General features: G+C 41.4%; 1 protein-coding gene across 1 annotated transcript in view; it reads left to right on the forward strand.

The window, feature by feature from the left end:
• TEAD1 (TEA domain transcription factor 1) overlaps positions 1 to 19,496 on the forward strand; it is a 219,003-nt gene that overhangs the window by 180,007 nt on the left and 19,500 nt on the right. Inside the window, 1 exon segment of the mRNA XM_043516495.1 lies at positions 8,620 to 8,793. Within this exon segment, the coding sequence (XP_043372430.1) occupies positions 8,620 to 8,793 (174 nt within the window).

A 19,496-nucleotide genomic window follows, 5' to 3' on the forward strand; every position in this document is an offset into this window, starting at 1 on the left:
CAGTCACAGTTAGTGAGCAAACATTGCATCCAGAGTTCTGCTAAGATCGTTATTGGTGCTTGTGCAAAACCCAGGGAGTAAAAATAACCATATTAATTTTAACTTCATTAGATGCATAGGGGACCACGGTTGACAAGTGGAAAGTGGAATCAGCAGAGATATTTTATTTCAAAAACTCCTAAGAGAGGATTGCAAATAATGTAAGTGGGTTTTAGGGATGTAAAATTACAATGAACCCTTGTTGATTCTCACTAATGGTCAAGATGTGAATTGGGAAGTGTATCAATATGGGGATAAATGCATATAATTATACCTTGGTAGCTAGCCAGGAGCACTGTATCATGCACTAACCCTGCCAAACACAGCTGTAGGATCTAGCTTGTTTCTTAAATTGCAGTGGTTTGACTTTGCAAATTTAATAATGTTCTTGTAATTAAAGGAGGGGCTTTTTGTGTGTAATTCCCCAGTTTTTTTAAAAGGCAAACCTGAAACAGCAGAAATTCCATCCAGTGCCATCATCTTAATGCCATGGTTCTTCAGTGGGCTTGGAACCTTTAAACCCACAGATCTCTGTCATTTGAGCTACCGGAGTAATTGGTAGCAATAATAGGTTGTCATCTTTTTTGTGGACCCAGCACTAGAGGGGGCGGAGGAATAGTGGATCAGGGATCTTGGGGTCCATTCCAGGCTCTGGAGGCGAATGTGATCTAGTGAGCAGAGACTCTTTTCTACCTGTTTTCTCCAAACAGGACCCTTTCTGTCCCTCACCTGCTCCCTATACTGTCTCTTCTCTAACCCTGAAAAAAGAAAAGGAGTACTTGTGGCACCTTAGAGACTAACAAATTTATTAGTCTCTAAGGTGCCACAAGTACTCCTTTTCTTTTTGCGAATACAGACTAACACGGCTGCTACTCTGAAACTTCTCTAACCCTGGTATCTGGCCCCAGTCCCATTGTCTTCATATAGACAGTCGTTGTCTTCATTCCACAATCTCCATGCCCAGCAAGGTCTAGTTTCACCCCTCCTAACTCCCCATCACAGTCCCAGTCTCCTTGCACAGTCATTCCATTTCCCCCAGCTTTTCATTCTTAGTCTCCTTGCCCAGCCAGTCCAAATTTCTCTGCCACCCCCCAGTTCCTCATTCAGTCTGTCTCTCTCTCCTACCCTGGCCTCCAGTCACACCCCCACTTCCCCTCCACATTTCCAGTCTTCACTAGCTCCCAGGCAAAATCTCCCTCCCCAGGCTCCTCACCTAATCTCAGTGCCCGCCTGCCACTTTGTCCCTGTACCTGCACCCAGCCAGTCCTGGTTCTCTCCTCTACCCTGTTACCTAGTCAGGCCTCCCCCTCTCACCCCACACTCTATCCAGCTAACTGGTTCCTACTCTTTATCCCACTCATTTCCAGTTTCTGTCCTACCCCCAGGCTTCCTGTCCCACTCTGTTCCCCTGTTCCTGCCCCACCCTGCAGATCTGGCTCTCACCCCCCTGCCAGGAGAGGAGCCAATGACAGCAAAGGAGAGACAGGCTCCTTGCTCTCAGTTCAGGTGCTCAGACCCTGACCTGGCATAGCCCGCAACAGACCAGAGCTGGAATGTCAGGGAAAGTCTTGCTCATCTGCTAAAAATCTAAGAAGTTTCTACTGAGCATGTGCAAACTGCATTTTTTCAGAGATTTGTAACTTGGTCAAATTTGGGCAGATTTTCACTGGGATGGCAAAGGGCATGTGCTTGACACAAAGGCCACCCCTTGCCAAATTTCAAGTCCCTGCTTTAAAGCATGGGGGTGCTAGAGCTTCTCCGAAGAAGTTTGGGGGGATATTTTTAACATGGGCAAAACACTGTATTTTTCCTTAGCCCTATTGTCAGCAACGGCTGACCAGTTTTGGCTGAAATTTTCCAGAACAATTCATCCTGACAAGACACCCAACATCGAAAATTTCAGCCCAAATAGTTAGTTTGAAAAAGTTATAAGCAATGGAAACCAGGTTCTTAGAATAGGAAGTGCTAGGCAACCTTAACAATAGGCAGTGCTACCAGCCCCCATGCTATATTAAAATATTGCTAGGACAACTCTGTCTTGATCCCTTTCCATGGAAAGCTAAATCTGTGGGAATGAACATTTTAGTCACTAAAATTTTATTAGAAATAAAGGGAATGATTGGCTGGGTAAGTTATTTTCTCACATCAGCAGGAAATTAAAGGGTGTCAGATTTACAGATAAGTCCATGCAGCAGAGCCAAGGCAATGCAGGTTATAGTAGCATACAGACTCTTCTTGTATTGGTGATTATTTTTTAATCATCCCATTTGATTCCTTTTTCCTCTGATAGTACAGTTTGTTAACCTGACACAAGCAGTAGTACCTTGTAGATAGCTATCTCAGCTACAGCAGATCACTAAACAGGATACATCTATAGAACCCCAGCCACTAGAGCAAGGTTGTTTGCTGCCTCATCAAGAGTATGTCTACACTGCAATAAAACCCCTGTAGTGTAGATATCTGAGCTGGAGCTCAGGCTCTGAGACCCCTTGAGCGGGATGGGTTCCAGAGCTCAGGCTCCAGCCCAAGCCCGAATAACTGCACTGCAATTTTATAGCCCCACAGCCCAAGCACCATGAGCCTGAGCCAGTTGACCCAGACCACCCGCTGTTGTGCTGTGGGTCTTTTATCACAGTGTAGACATACCCCAAGTGTCTTAGGCAGAGCCAAGCGAGACCACGAGCCTTTCACCAACCCCTTCTTTCTGAGCTTCCATTTTAGTCCATTGCTCACTTTAATGTAGAGCAGTGGTTCCCAAACTTTAACAGCTCACAAACCCCTTTCACAAAAATATCAAATCTCGCAAACCCCCCTCCTAAAAATGAATATTTCCAGGGATTTTCTCCCTTACCTAAGCATAAATGATAGAAGCAGTGATCTTGGAAATAATTTGTTTTTTTTATGACACGGTAATTACACACTATTTATTATTACATTATTATTTATCATTACATTATTAATTTTATTACATTATGAAAACGGCAACACACTTCCAAAATTTCATTTTTTTAGCTCGTATCATTTCGATTAAGCCTTCTACATGTTTCATCAAGGAGTACCAGATGTGAAACAGCATGAAGGTATTTAAGAAGCCAACTCAATGAAAGAGTTCCTCCCACAAGCATTCAGGTCTTGAGCAGTCCAGGCAAACAGTGTACGATGACAACAAAGCTTGTTCTGCCAGGAAGTCACGGTACGGGGTTCGGGCTGCCAGTCCCAGCACCCAGGGGTCCCTAGGGATGGCTCTGTCCGCCTTTACAGAATTTTTTTCTGAGAACCCCCTGATATATTTTGCGAGCCCCCAATCAGAACCACTGGTGTAGAGTACATTCAACCCAAAGTGAACAGAGAGGGCCTCTTTTTATTTCAGCGGGGATAGAAGACATGCAGCACAGGGCCATTTGAGTGTGCTGCTTTGTTGGGTTTTTGTTTTGGTCCATAAGACACAGAACCAGTTAATCCAGTTCTCTCCCTTCCTTACTGCTAATGATGGCAGTTTCACCAAATGCCTTGTTGCTGTGGCTGAAATGATAGACAATCTCCCTGGTGACATTGCTGCATGCATGACCTTTTCCGCCTGAAAACTTGGAGCTTCACTTTCATCAGGGCCACTGGAGCTGGAACAAGCTTGCAAGAGCCTGTCAATTTCATGGAGTGGCCTGGCTTGTGAGATATTTCTAACTGTCCCAGGTTGGGTGAGACAAGATCAGGGGATGTTGCCTCTGCACAATGGATGGTTGAGGCCTGCCTGGCCTTTATGTGGTATGCAGTGGGAGGAAGGAGCAAGGAGCTATCTCTTTGTGTGGCCCTTTTAAGGATCAGGCATTTCTGCAGACCCTGAGTTCAAGGAAATGCAGGGATTGTGTCCTCCCTATTCCTCCAAAGGTGCATGGTATTTCAAATGGGCATAGAGGAGGTAGAACTATGACTCTAACATGAGGCTGTATCCTACAAAGGGCTTTCATAGTGAGCGTGCTTCACCTGTGACCAGGGAATTCAGGTAAGCAGAATGTTCTCCAGTACATCCTCTAGGACAGTGCTGCCTCCTTCTTTTCTCTCTAGGCTGTGCCTAACTGGCACAATCTAGCCTTGTAAGATATAGTTGGAACAACTGGTTCTATGGTAGAAGGCTGCTGGTTGAAACTCTATGCTTTCATGCTTTGAGAGCATGTGTATGTCAAGTTACAGTGCAGCCTGCATCTTGCCACTGAAATTGAAAGAATTTTGCTTAATAGATGTGTATTTGTGTTGCATGAGATTCAGGGAGCCCTTCCCCGGTACTGTGAAGCACAAGAATGCATCAGAGAGAGCTGTAGCAGCTCACATCGCCTAGTTTTGTGGAATGTAAGAGCAAAACCATAGAACATAAGGACATAATTTCGCAAGAGCCAGTATATGTATTGAACGGTAAAACAAATGTAGGTGATTTGTCTTTGTTCTGCTGCAGCTTGTATGTTAGCATCCTCTGACATTGGCGATTTGTCTTGGTTCCTTTAAATTCCTAAGTGGATTATAATTTTTCTCATGGTATTAGTTGACAGCAGTCATTTTTCATGGATTTACTACATTCCTCAGATATTTAGAATTTTTTAAGGGAAGGAGTTCAGTAAGAGGCAGCCATCTCTAGGGCATGTAGTGTAATGCAGACTCTGCAGATGAAATAGTTCAGGAATGTATTCTGTAAACTTTGATGTAGTTGCTATGCTTAAAAAAACCATAGGATTTGACCCACTGTGGTTTACAGTATTTAAAGTATATAATTATGTACATGTCAAATGTAAATCCTTTAAATACTGTGGCATGGGCAAATTCCTCAGTACTATTGTACTTCAATAACTCTGGAATACGCAGCCTGAAATAATAGTGAAGTTTGCTTATAATGAAGATGTTCTTGATCTTTTCAAATACTAATAGACTCAGAAGATATAGCCATGTAACTTAACCTCATCACTTTCATATATATACACTTTTCATGGAGACTGCCCATATAACAAATTTGTCTTGTGCCTAATATTGTGTTGTCATTTATGAGCCTGTAAAAATATGCCTTATCTAATTAGATTAGTAAGGATTTTATTTCATATAGGAATTACAGCAACATAAGCAGAAAATAATCACACATGCAATGTCAAAATAAACATTTATGTCCTAAGATTATTCTTAGGTGATGTCATACCATCTGTGCCACTATATCCTGTCAGAATTTTTGCTACAGCAGCATCTGGTACTTTGGCAAGATCTGCAGGCAACTGTAGTAACTTTACAGCTGCCTTTAACTTTGCTTTTAAATTTAAGCAGCATAAAGACTCTGTGATCTGCTCTGTAGTCCTATATACATAACATCTCTTTGATTACATTTTGGATTCTGAGGACTCTACTACATTATTTTTTAGACTGTAAAAATGTATAATGTCCGAAGAAATGTTTTACCAGATTATTTTGCAAGACAATAATGTTGGGATTCCTTCCAAGACCTCTTCCACTTGGCTTATCCAGAATACCTCATCCAGTTCTGGGAGAACACTTTATCCCATTCTCAGGATCCCAAACAACTCAATTTGACTCCTGCTCATCACTCAGGTTACTTTATTAGGCATGTGACAGCTCTATGACCATGTGGACGAGGCCACCCAGGTGCAGGGGTTTAAGTACTGGGTGATACCAATTCCAGTTCCAGTTCAAGCATGTCACATGCTAGACAGTTTATGTACATTTTTCCTTGCCACTAACATCTCTACTTGTTGGATCTAATTGAGTTGGACATTGTGCAGATCATGTAAGGACCAATCACTTTGGAGATTGTGTAAGGATCGATTGCTTATTTCCTCCCTTTATCTGCATTTCATGTTAATCAGTTCAGGGTGTTCCCACTTATCTCAACTAGCCCTGGAAACACTGTCTCCGGCACACAGCCTGTCAAATCATTGTTTACAGTTGAACCTTTGCCCTCAAATTTTACTCATGTCTGGTAAGATCTATGCCTACAGTTACGTGCCTCAAATTCTCATGTGTTATCTTCCTTCAGTGTGAATTTATCTCGAATTATAATCACCATCTAAAATCCAGTGTTCTTGCTTGCTTGCTTTCCCTGATCACCAGACATTTAAAAGGTAAACCAAGAACAGCAGTGGTTCCCAACAATATCATATATTAATTTTTGTTTGTGCTTGGCACTCCAAGATAATACAATGATATGTAACTGTATGTAGATCACATGTAAGTGAAGTAGTGTGTGTGTATTTTGTGTGTATAGCAAGCATGTTTCATCTGCAGGTATCATTCAGTTATCAAGTAAAATGGCAAATCTAGCGACTCTGCAGATATTGTTATGATAATCCCTCATTGTAACTGAATAGTATGATAATTACTGTAATTCTTGTGTAAATGATTGGTATGCGACTTAAACCTGCTCATGGTAAGGCCTTACTGATAAACTTTCATTCATGCAGTCATTCATTCATGTACTCAGTCCCTTCCATTCACTTGTTTATTTTTCTGACCTATGTGCTTTGCTCTTTAGAGTTGAAACACCCTATTTTGACTATGCTGCCCCTTTGGGGCTTATTGCATCTATAAGCAAAGATTGGGAAAGTTTTCCATGGTGCACACCAAGGAAATAGGGAGGGGGCTATTTTGAAAGAGTGCTCCAAGGAAAATCTGTGTAACTGATGTTCACATTTTACGAATTAAGCTTAGGTTTATTAAAGCCTGAAGTGTTAAGCTCCCCCCCCCACACACACACACTAAATAAAACACATCAGGAAGAGACTGGAATGTATTATATTTGTTCATTATAACAGATAAGTGTATTCTAAATTCAGATTTCGCTGCTCTAGATGATTTTACTAGTTTTACTTGTTTACTTGTCCAAGTACAATTGGTAAAACTCTAGTCAGTCTACTTTCTTTTCCTCTGGGTTTTGCAGATTTTTTCGGGAAAGCTGTATTCAATTATTATTATTTATTTTTATCCTGAGCCCTAGACATGGACCAGGACCCCATTGTGCTAGGTGCTGTACAAACAGAACAAAAAGACAGTTCCCACTCCAAAGAGCTTACAGTCAAAGTGTAAGACAAGTGACAAGAGATGGAAACAGGGGAATACAAAGAAACTGTGAGATAATATGGGTTAGCATGGTAGGCCAGCTAAATGGTTTGATTGGATGTTCAGTTTATTTAGGTATGAAAGTGTTATTTTAATCTGTTTTGTCTGCAGATATATTGTGAACAAAATAGCCAGGCAAATGTCCACTCTGCATTTTCAACATTATTTTATGCTTACCTGTTAGAAATTGCCACCTTGTAGCCAGTAGCTATCCAATATTGCAAAGTTTTCAGCTGTTCAGTGACTGCACATTGGTTCCCCTTTAACTGAGTTAGCAAAATGTTGTTTGTGATCTATGTGGTTAAAAAACAACCATGCTCCTTTCATCTTTTCACCTGGTCTTATGAGATGTAGAGCACTCCTCTGGGAAGGACTTAGCATCATACAGTATCAGGTCCTCTTCTTTTTCATTTCAGATTTTACAATGTGCTGTAGTCTCAGACAAATATGCAGGGTGTAAACAGTATGAGTAAAATCCTGGCCCCATTGAAGTCAATATGGAGTTTAACGATAGACTTCATTGGAGCCAGGATTTCACTCTGAGAAGGGAGAGGAATTGTTTAGGGTGGTACCGGTGGTGGCTATAACTAGTTGTAGTGGAATGAAACTAGAAAGGGGGAAATTTAGGTTGAACATCAGGTAACACATTCTGGAAGCGAAACTGTGAAACTAGCTCCCACAGTAAGTGGTAGAAGCTTGGGTCATTTGAAAATGGATTCAACAAAGCATTGGGGAATATACCAAAGGGAAAAATCCTCACTGGCAGGGAGATGGACTAGCTGACCTATTAGTTCCTTTTTATTACTATAATTCTAGGAATTAAAGAAAAATCTACTCCCTCTCCTTTAGGCAACTGACATTAGCACACTTTTTTTTAAAGACAGAAATGTTTGTAATGTAACGATTTAAGGGAGCTGTTGCACTAGCAGAAACTAAAGATCTCTATACGTAAGACATTAAACTGCATGGTGCAGACACCACCACTCTTTCTAATGACCTTGATCTTACTGGTTTCAGAGTAGCAGCCGTGTTAGTCTGTCCTCGCAAAAAGAAAAGGAGGACTTGTGGCACCTTAGAGACTAACAAATTTATTTGAGCATAAGCTTTCGTGAGCGCTCAAATAAATTTCTTGATCTTACTGTGCTCAGGATGGGCTGATCATCACTTTGCTGTCTGTTCTGGTCTTTTAGGTAAACACCTGCCTGCAGTTAACCATGCTTAGCAGGTTTACAGTTGGGGAACTGGTTTTATGATATTGACTCTTGTTCACTAGGGACTGTGCCAAGACTACCAAAGTAACTTCATGGAAATCATGTTGCAAATAAACCATGGTCCCAACGGTAGACGAGGGCAGGTTTTTCTAATCCACCAAAGCACCCTAATCTTAGCATGAACACACAGACATACTGTTCAACTTAAATAAACCTTTGTTCTTCTTGTACAATAGTGATTTTTCTTTTTCTTTTTTTCTTACAGTACAACAAACACCTCTTTGTGCACATTGGACATGCCAACCATTCTTACAGTGACCCGTTGCTTGAATCAGTGGACATTCGTCAGATTTATGACAAATTTCCTGAAAAGAAAGGTGGTTTAAAGGAACTGTTTGGGAAGGGCCCACAAAATGCCTTCTTCCTAGTAAAATTCTGGGTGAGTAAGACATACCATGGAAGTTAATTTCGATTATGTGTTCACATTATGTGCTTCCCTACTCTTTCTAAATGTTCACATACACAGGAATTTATTTTGTCATCACTTAATAACATGAAGCTGAGTCTCCATCATTTGTGTATATCCTTCATGTGGGGCACTAGCACAAAGCCACTTCTGTTGATGTTTCCCACAACAAGTCTGTGTTCCTAGAAAACAACTGTAGTAATTGTAGTGCCTGCCAGCACTTTGTTATACATGATCCTTTGCCAGTGACAAACAGGTAGTAAGTTTCGTTGTTTATAAATGGTGAACTGCCATCTAGTGGTTTGATTGAAGAGCAATATCAGCAACTTAAACTGAGACTTCTATGTATATTTTTGAGTGTTTTGTATGTTGGACTCTGCTGAAGGCAGGTAATATAGTTTTTAGCCTTGAGATGAGCCAATCTTTTCACAACACACTTATATTTAAAATTAGTATTAAAAAATTATCTACGAGTTTGTGATATTTCCAGTGCTGTTGTATAATGGTTTTGGTCGCTTTAATTTCAGCTTCATTGTTGAAGCAGACCTGCCTTCAATTTCTCTAAGTACATTTGGGACAGTGACATGAAATTCTGTTTGCAGAGTAATTATACCTGCTGTGAGGAGGGGCTGAAGGAGGGTTAGAATGAAGGAAAGATAAAAGCTAGATATCAGAAATGTTGAAAAATACCTAAAATATTGGTGTCGCTTTATCCGTGTACATCGCTGTATATATACGGTTGGATTTCACTGGACAGTTCAATCGATCACCCACTCTATAAGACACACACATAAATGGCAGTAATCCCCCAAGCTTCTCTAAAAGATTTAACAGCAGACCATTATAACGATATCTCATTTTAGCAAGACACCATTTGTTTTACAATATCTATCGAAGAACATTTACTAATACATAGAATCGTAAGTGTAGGGCTGAATCATAGAATATCAGGGTTGGAAGGGACCTCAGGAGGTCATCTAGTCCAACCCCCTGCTCAAAGCAGGACCAATCCCCAACTAAATCATCATCATCAGGGCTTTGTCAAGCCTGACCTTAAAAACCTCAAAGGAAGGAGATTCCACCATCTCCTTACGTAATGCATTCCAGTGCTTCACCAGCCTCCTAATGCAAAAGTTTTTCCTAATATTCAACCTAAGAACGGGACCTCAAGAGGGCATCTATTGCAGGCCCCTGTCCTATATATTTAGACCAGCCCTGTCAAATCTGTTCTTTAAAACCTCCAGTGATGGGGGCTCCACATCCCCCGTGGAAACCTATTGCAGTACTTAATTACCCTTATATGAAAAAGTTTTTCCTACTATCTATCCTAAATCTTCTGGGCTGTAGATTAAGCCAATTACTTCTACTTCAGATCACTGTCCTCTTTGTAAAATCCTTGAACATATTTGAAGGCTTCTTTTCTCACTCTTCTTTTCTCAAGACTAAACATTATGAACTATTATCGGGGTGAAAAATCCTAAAAAATAATTGTCAAAATGAATTCTAAAAATGTATTTTGTGATGCAAAACATTTGATTTGGTTTGTTTGTTATGTGTTCCACTTCCCTGATAATTTGTCAAATTTAGTCATTCACAATGGGACTCCCAGTCATTCATTAGCGCCAATTAATGAGGTTCTACAGGAGCATAACGTGTTGCCTTTCAGCACTACTACTACTGTGTTGAAAAGTATAAGTAAAGAAGATTGCTCCCAGTTTTTTCTTAGCAGTTTAAAAAAGGAGCAAAAATCTGAAATCCTCATATCAAGATATGCATATTCCAGGAAATAAAAGGGTTGCTTTAGCTTTATATAATTTATGTTGAAGCTTTTGCCATCAGGGGGACCGGGGGTTTGCGGCGGGGAGAGGTGTTCTGCTCTAGCATTCTCTTGATAGCAACATAAACAAAACCATGTTTTAAGCCAGGGAAAATACTCCCTGAAAGTATAAACTTGGCATACATTAATTGTTATGATCATTTGTGGTTGGCTTAGCACCAAGAGCATGTTAAGCATGTGCAGACAAGCGCCCTGCCACTAAGAGCTTACAGTCCTACAAAAATTGTATTGCCATGGTTATATTGTGGTTTGCATATGTAAATAAATGTACTGTGAGGTCATCAAGTGGGTCTATCATGAGATCTGAACGTGTGAAGTTTGTCCGTGAACAAAGGTGGCTTGTGTGGTCTGTCAGACTGAGCATTAGGCTCTCGTTGACCTGTTAGCCATTTCCTTCTGCCTCACAGGTGCATGTTGCTCTAAGAATTAAAATGTAATGTTTTAAAAATAAGGTTTTCTACCACTGAAGTTGTGGAAGCATTTGGAAAATCATCCGGTAGTAAGTTTCAGAAATTCTGTATCAAACTATTACACTCACAACAGGGTCTGAAAAGCTAGTGTAGTGTTTGTCAGTTTTTAAGAACATGTCCATAGATATAAATTAGGGCTGCTTGGTTTTCATTAATGTTCCCGCTTAAAGCAGAGCCTGAGCTTCAAAAATGAACTTGCTAAGAACTTAATTGAATGTAAGTAAAGTAAAGGGAAGCAAAACGTGCATGAAATAATGTCTCTAGTCACAGCCCTCTGAGAGGGGGATTATTTTCTCCCTGATAGCTCTTGCTACTGCTGATGCTGCTGCTCTTACTTGAGACTTCATCCTGCTCTCCAAATGGGAGTAAAAAGAAAAGGAGGACTTGTGGCACCTTAGAGACAAACAAATTTATTTGAGCATAAGCTTTCGTGAGCTACAGCTCACTTCATCGGATGCAAGTGGGAGTGTTGCTCTGCCAAATGATGGACCATTCTGGCCTTTACCCAGCTATTTCACTTAAGGTATTGTCTGCCTGGCAATCCAAGGTGTGATTGTTGCTTGGATAGACACATCCGTGTCAGCTTTGGCCTGGCTAAAAATAGCATTGTAGATGTGGTAGCTTGGGCTTCAGTAACAAGAGTAGGTGCCCTGGGTCTCCAAGGTGCTTGCGCAGCCCATGATAAAGCCCACGCCATCCCAGCTATGCAACTATTTTTAGCCATGCTGTATGGATAAAACTAGCCTATATATGGCTCCACGAGCTGCATTCATGCCTCAGATTGCAGATTTACCCAGAAAATGCATTGAACAAAATGTGCCGTACTCTTTGCTAATGCCAATGCTTGCAGAGATTAGGGCTGAAATCCTGGTCTTATTAAAGTAAATGATAAAATTTTCATTGACTTCAATGGAGCCATGTTTTGGGCAGAGTTTGCTGAAGAGGGGTTGGATTTTTATTGTCTTGAAAATTGGTATTAAATTCCAATTTAATTCCAGTGCTGTTTTTTATGTTAAGTAATGTGTGTACTACCTAGGATGGACTCATGGGTGATAAAACACCAAACTACCCATTCAGCACGTTCAAAACACAGTCTTAATTACCAGGATTTCAAGCATTACTCAGCTAAACCTTAGGTCTCAGCACCACTTCTGCTTCTGCTGCCCCCTTTTTGAGTGGGTAATTTTCTCTAAGGATCAAACTTTTAAAAGAGGGCGTAACTTACAGTCCATCAACAATATAGGTACCCCTATTTCACTTACCAAACCCCACCTTTGTGCTAACACACGCTTGTACAAGAAAGTCCCAATTTATGCAGGTTGGACCTTGTGCTTACAATTAAACTTCTGTACTTGCATATGTGGGATTTTATGGGTACATGAGGTATACATCCATTATCCCAAGCACTGGCAATTTAAATATTTTAATAGGCATTTTCCAGAAAGGACCTTTATAGCCCTAAGAGGCTAGTTTTAAAGGCCTAATTACAGTTAGGGAGAAGTTGGTGTTGAAATCATTATCAGTGGAGATGGTAGTGCACGTATAGTCAAGGTTCCCCAACATTTGCCATTAAAAGACCCAGTTTTCAGTTGCTAATATCTTTGCCAAACTTTAACTATTCAGGCTGAAATTGTCCATGCCAGGTGTCTGCCTCAGGGTGAGTTTTTTGCTGTGGCATCAGGTGCAGGAAGTGAGAGCAGGAATACTGCCTCTCTTGCCAGGGCAGCCTGATTAGCATGCAGAAAGGAGAATAACCAAACCTGGAGGGTGGGGGTGGTAGACTGGAACATGAAGCCTGTTGGAGGGAGGTTGTGATGAGTATACAGGGGCTGGCTAGCAAAGAGACCAAGAGCAGAAGCTGGCGGGGAAATGCAGGTGGATGAGGAACTGAAATCAGAGGAGAAGCCAGGATGGGGAGACTGGGAATGGCCAGGCAAGTAGAATTGGTCAAGGAGTCTGGAGGGGGAACTGGGATGAGAAGCCCGAGGAGGGAGACTGGGACTGGAATGAGGAGCCCAAGGAGTGGGGGGACTAACTGGGACTACCTGTGTGACTGGGACAAGGAGCCAGAGATGGAAGGAGTAGAGACATGACTGGGGCATGGGCAGAAAGGATCAGGCTTGAAAGAATAGGGACAGAAGAGTCTGCGACCTCCCTGACAGCATAGTCCCCTCCAGAAACTAGAATGAAACCCAAGATTCCCGAGTCTCAACATTCCACTGCAGTCAGAAGATATCTGTGAAACCTACAGGCAAAATGTCTGTTGTCTCCCTCTAGTGCTGATCCACAAAGAGGATGACAACCTACTACTACTATCAATTTCTCTGTTAGCTCAAGTGGCAGAGGTCTGTGCTGTACATCTAGAGGATCCAGCACCTATGATGAATCCTGTAGGTGAAATTATGGTTCCACATGATGAAATTTCTAGGTGGTTTGTTTTTTGTTTGTTTTGTTTTAATGCTAAAATTCCATTTAAAAAACTCAGGTAAAAGAAATTCATGGTTGCAAAGCTGAGCACTCAAAAGTTAGTAAATGCCAGAATTAAGGTTGTCTGCTGAGCACAGTGGGAGGAACCTATGCAATCTTAATTCAACCCCTTTTTGCATATACATTATGATACAGACATTAATTACATGACCACATCCTATTTTTCTACGGGACTGATGCCTCACTAAGTGCAGAGGATGAACCTGCGCTCGGGATGAATCAGGGTGGTGTAATGAAGGAGGCTGTTGTCTGTATGACACCAGACTCATTTGTTGAGGAAGCTGGAATGTGTGTAGTGAATGAGGCTAGGAACTGGAGAAGGATAAAGGATGGTCTCATGATTAAAACAAATGATTACTGCCCTGGAGCACTGGAGCATTCCTGTCTGTGCCACAGTGTCCCTGTGTGATGCTGGGCAACTCACTTAAATCAGACTTTTTATGAATTGTGTGTTCCTCATTTTTTGAATGACTAATTTGAGATCTGATCTGAGTGGCAGAGTTACTGAGCACCCACAGCTGCAGCTTAAGTCAATGGGAGCTGTGGTTTAAACATATAAACTGTTCTATGATGTAACATACACTGAAAAATCAGGTCCTCGACATCTCAGATTGGGCACCCAAAATTAGTGGGCAGTTTTCATAGGTTCATAGATTATGTGGTCAAGGGACCACTGTAATCATCTAGTGTGAATTAGCTTTAATCTCTCTGGGTCTCAGTTCCCTATCTGCTAAATGGGAATATTACCACCTCACCTCACATTGGTGTTGGGAAAATAAATTAATTAATGTTTGTAAAGATCCAAGACTGTACCATGACAGCACCATTTTTTCCCATGAGGAAATTAATAATAATTGTGTCTTTGAGACAGGGTTTGAATAGAATGCAGTAAATAAAGCCTAGTGGGATACATTGGACGTTGAATAGCTGCTCATTAACTGTGCACAAGAGGAGGCAGGAACCTGTGGCAAAAATATGTGATCATATAATTAAAGACTGCATAAGCAAAAGGGGGCTGAATTAAGCAAACTTAATGGTATTTTAACATAGGTTTTTATGTGTAATAATGTACAGATTAGAGAACATGTAATACCAACAGTCTTGTTTGTTATATATTAAAAATATTGATGGGAATTTGTTCATGAACTCGTAAGAGGTTAGAGGATTTACTTTTTCCTGGGTTTAGCTAAGGCAGAAGGGAATGTGCCAGTTTTATAACAGTGTTCTCTGTATAACAAAAGCCGTGATGCGTGTTCCTGTAAGAATAGACTTTGTGTCAGTCCTTTTTGGCTAGAAATGTACGTAAAACGAACGATACACAGCTAGGTAATTAGTCATGAGAATTAGATCCCAAACTGTCAGCTCTCTTTTCTTAATTTCAATCATGATATGATGATTCTACAGAAAAAAATATTTTAATGTCTTTTTTTTTAATGGGAACCAGAGAGAAGCTGCTCTAAAACTGTTGGCCCATTCACAAGTATTACTACTAAAATGCTGGCAAGGTCTGGATTATCATCAGTAAATGCTGAGCAACCCTGACTTCTCAGAACACTTGTGGAATTTTAAGTTCATGAATTTAAAAAAAAAAGAATGTTCTCCCATACTCCTGTTCTTTTTTTCCCCTGTTTTTCAACACGTGCATGTAAGTACAAAGAAACACACACACACATACACATGAGTCAATATCAGCCATTTCTACTTTAAGAAATGCAACTCTTCACAGGTACCCTTAATGCAGCGTATTTCTGCTTATTCTTCGCATTCTCTCCCTTTCTTAGCAGCTGCACCCCTTTCATCATTTCTTTGTCTCCCACCCTCTCCTGCTCCATATTATTAAAGCACAGTGTGCTCAGCCCTGTACAAAATGTAGAGGATTACTTAGTTTTTTGCCCATTGAGAGTAAACAATCAAAACAGGCCAACAAGACAATACAGATACAACTCTGGATACCTACAGGAAGCATGTCAGTACTGCACTACTTTAAATGATCAGGTGTGTAATCACACTGACAATTTCCATTGCTATTTTTAGGCTTGGTGGAATTAATGTAATTAAAAGAGGGATTTGAATCAAGAGAAGGTGGTCAGTTTGTGCCTCAGGAGCCAGGTGTATAAGGGCAGTATGGAAGAAAGCCTGATGAGGAGTGAAGGCAAAAGAAGACAAGGGAGTGTGGGCAAAAAGTAAGAGGGAGGAAGTAGAAAAACATTAAGGCAGATAGGCAGGCAGGAGTGGTGGTGGTGTGTGCACCTGAGGAGGTGAAGTGGAGAAACTTGAACTTGTTGTGGAAGGTGAAGGGAAGCCAGTGGAGGGATTCAAAGAGAGGGTTGCATGGTCCAAGCAGTGGGTGAGGAAGAGTATTTTACAGTAGCTGTGGTAGTATTTTGAATCGGGAGGAAGGCAGTGAGGTGCAAGGCAGGGAGACGAGAGAGGAATGACCAAGTTGATAGATGACCAAGACATAGACAAGTGGCTTAGCCATGAAGATATAAAGGAATGTTCCTTTTATATTACCTCTCCAGTTAGGATTTGGGCTTTATAGCAAATTGGTTTTCTATAATTTTCTCTGTGACAGCTATAAAGACTTGCTAAAAAATATGGGTTGAGATCTATAAAAAGACACTTGGCCATCGTGGAATTTGGCTTTGCAAAGTATCAACTACAAAGCAAATTACCATATTTCTCTGCAGGGGTTTGTTCTTTCATATGAATTACATCTAATCTGACATACAACATGATACCAACAAGTAAACAAGCCCTCAGCCTCAATTTTGGTGAAGAATCTGGATGGTGTGGTTTTTTGTCTCCTCCATATCTGTGTCTAAATCTTGCTGCCTCTTCCTTTGTCTCTAATATCCACCCCTTTCTGTCTGTTCAGAGCACTTGCCCAGGCCCTTATGTTGCATCTTGAATATTATAATCTACTCCTCTTTGCCCTTGATGTCTAAAGCTATTGCAGATGCTATCACTAGACTCATCTGCCTGGCCCATTATGCTAACCACCTTTCCCTTCTCTAAAAGAAAAGGAGTACTTGTGGCACCTTAGAGACTAACAAATTTATTAGAGCATAAGCTTTCGTGAGCTACAGCTCACTTCATCGGATGCATTTGGTGGAAAAAAAAAGTTTTTTTTCCACCAAATGCATCCGATGAAGTGAGCTGTAGCTCACGAAAGCTTATGCTCTAATAAATTTGTTAGTCTCTAAGGTGCCACAAGTACTCCTTTTCTTTTTGCGAATACAGACTAACACGGCTGCTACTCTGAAACCTTTCCCTTCTCTGTACATGTATCCATCAAGTTACTAGATCTGAAAGGTAGGGTGAGGCTAAAAGGAAATGGCATTAAAAGTGTGGTTAAGAAGCTTGTACATTATGTGAAGGGGCTCTCCCTTCACTACCACATCATGTACAAGCTTCCTAACCTCACCTTTAATGCCATCCATCATTTAGTCCTTCTCCTTCCTCCCCCTTTTCAAATGTAGTAGCTTTATAATATCGACCTCCTGACTAACTGGCTTTACTTGCTTGCATGGCTGCTTTTATCCACAAACACCTCCGTGCTTTTTTCCAGACCACCCCCATGTCAACATTTGTAAAGCTAGATTTCAGAGTAGCAGCCGTGTTAGTCTATATTCGCAAAAAGAAAAGAAGTACTTGTGGCACCTTAGAGACTAATAAATTTATTTGAGCATAAGCTTTCGTGAGCTACAGCTCACTTCATCAGATGCATTCCGATGAAGTGAGCTGAAGCTCACGAAAGCTTATGCTCAAATAAATTTGTTGGTCTCTAGGGTGCCACTCCTTTTCTTTTTGCGAATACAGACTAACACTGCTGCTACTCTGAAACTTGTCATTATGCAAGGCACTGAATTTAGCCGTATGGAGTGGAAATCTATCAACTTCATGAAAAAACTCATACAGATACAGACAGACAACATCTTCCTCAAATGCAAACGGATGGACATCATACCAAAAGGACTGAAGGTAAAAAATCCATTACAATCTACATACCACACAGACTATGCTGGCAGCTTGTGCCACACACACTCAAAGAAACTGCGGAACCACCTGATCAACATCCTCTACAGCAAACAGGGAAAGATTAAGAATGAGCTCTCAAAACTGGATACTCTCATAAAAAAACAACCTTCCACACAAACTTCCTCATGGCTGAACTTTACAAAAACTAGACAAGCCATTTACAACACACGCTTTGCCTCTCTACAAAAGAAAAATGACACTAAACTATCTAAACTACTACATGACACAAGGGGCCACAACAGTGGTTCCCTTAACCCACCCAGCAATATTGTTAATCTATCTAACTATACTCTTAGCCCAGCAGAAGAATCTATCCTATCTCGGGGCCTCTCCTTTTGCCCCTCCACCTCCACGAACATGATACATTTCTGTGGTGACCTAGAATCCTATTTTCGACGTCTCCAACTCAAGGAATATTTCCAACACACCTCTGAACAACATACTAACCCACAGAGACCTTCCTACCAACACTACAAAAAGAAGGATTCTGGGTGGACTCCTCCTGAAGGTCAAAACAATAGGCTGGACTTCTACATAGAGTGCTTCCGCCAACGTGCACGGGCTGAAATTGTGGAAAAGCAGTATCTCTTGCCCCATAACCTCAGCCGTGCAGAACACAATGCCGTCCACAGCCTCAGAAACAACTCTGACATCATAATCAAAAATGCTGACAAAGGAGGTGCTGTCGTCATCATGAATAGGTCGGAATATGAACAAGAGGCTACTAGGCAGCTCTCCAACACCACTTTCTACAAGCCATTACCCTCTGATCCCACAGAGGGTTACCAAAAGAAACTACAGCATTTGCTCAAGAAGCTCCCTGAAAAAGCACAAGAACAAATCCGCACAGACACACCCCTGGAAACCCGACCGGGGATATTCTATCTGCTACCCAAGATCCATAAACCTGGAAATCCTGGACACCCCATCATCTCAGGCATTGGCACCCTGACAGCAGGATTGTCTGGCTATGTAGACTCCCTCCTCAGGTCCTACGTTACCAGCATTCCCAGCTATCTTTGAGACACCACTGACTTCCTGAGGAAACTACAATCCATTGGTGATCTTCCTAAAAACACCATCCTAACCACTATGGATGTAGAAGCCCTCTACACCAACATTCCACACAAAGATGGACTACAAGCCGTCAGGAACAGTATCCCCGATAATGTCATGGCTAACCTGGTGGCTGAACTTTGTGACTTTGTACTCACCCATAACTATTTCACATTTGGGGACAATGTATACCTTCAAATCAGCGGCACTGCGAAGGTACCCGCATGGCCCCACAGTATGCCAACCTTTTTATGGCTGACTTAGAACAACACTTCCTCAGCTCTCGTCCCCTACTGCCCCTATTCTACTTGCGCTACATTGATGACATCTTCATCATCTGGACCCAGGGAAAAGAAGCCCTTGAGGAATTCCACCATGATTTCAACAATTTTCATCCCACCATCAACCTCAACCTGGACCAGTCCACACAAGAGATCCGCTTCGTGGACACTACCATGCTAATAAGCGATGGTCACATAAACACCACCCTATATCGGAAACCTACTGACCGCTATTCCTACCTACATGCCTCTAGCTTTCACCCAGATCACACCACACAATCCATTGTCTACAGCGAAGCTCTACGATACAACCACATTTGCTCCAACCCCTCAGACAGAGACAAACACCTACAAGAGGAATGCATCCGATGAAGTGAGCTGTAGCTCATGAAAGCTTATGCTCAAATAAATTTGTTAGTCTCTAAGGTGCCACAAGTACTCCTTTTCTATTTGTAAAGCTGTTACCTTATCCTATTTTAATTCCTCCCACCTTTACTCTGTTGC

This window comes from Dermochelys coriacea, chromosome 6 (assembly GCF_009764565.3).
Source record: "Dermochelys coriacea isolate rDerCor1 chromosome 6, rDerCor1.pri.v4, whole genome shotgun sequence".
Classification (NCBI taxonomy): Eukaryota; Metazoa; Chordata; order Testudines; family Dermochelyidae; genus Dermochelys; species Dermochelys coriacea.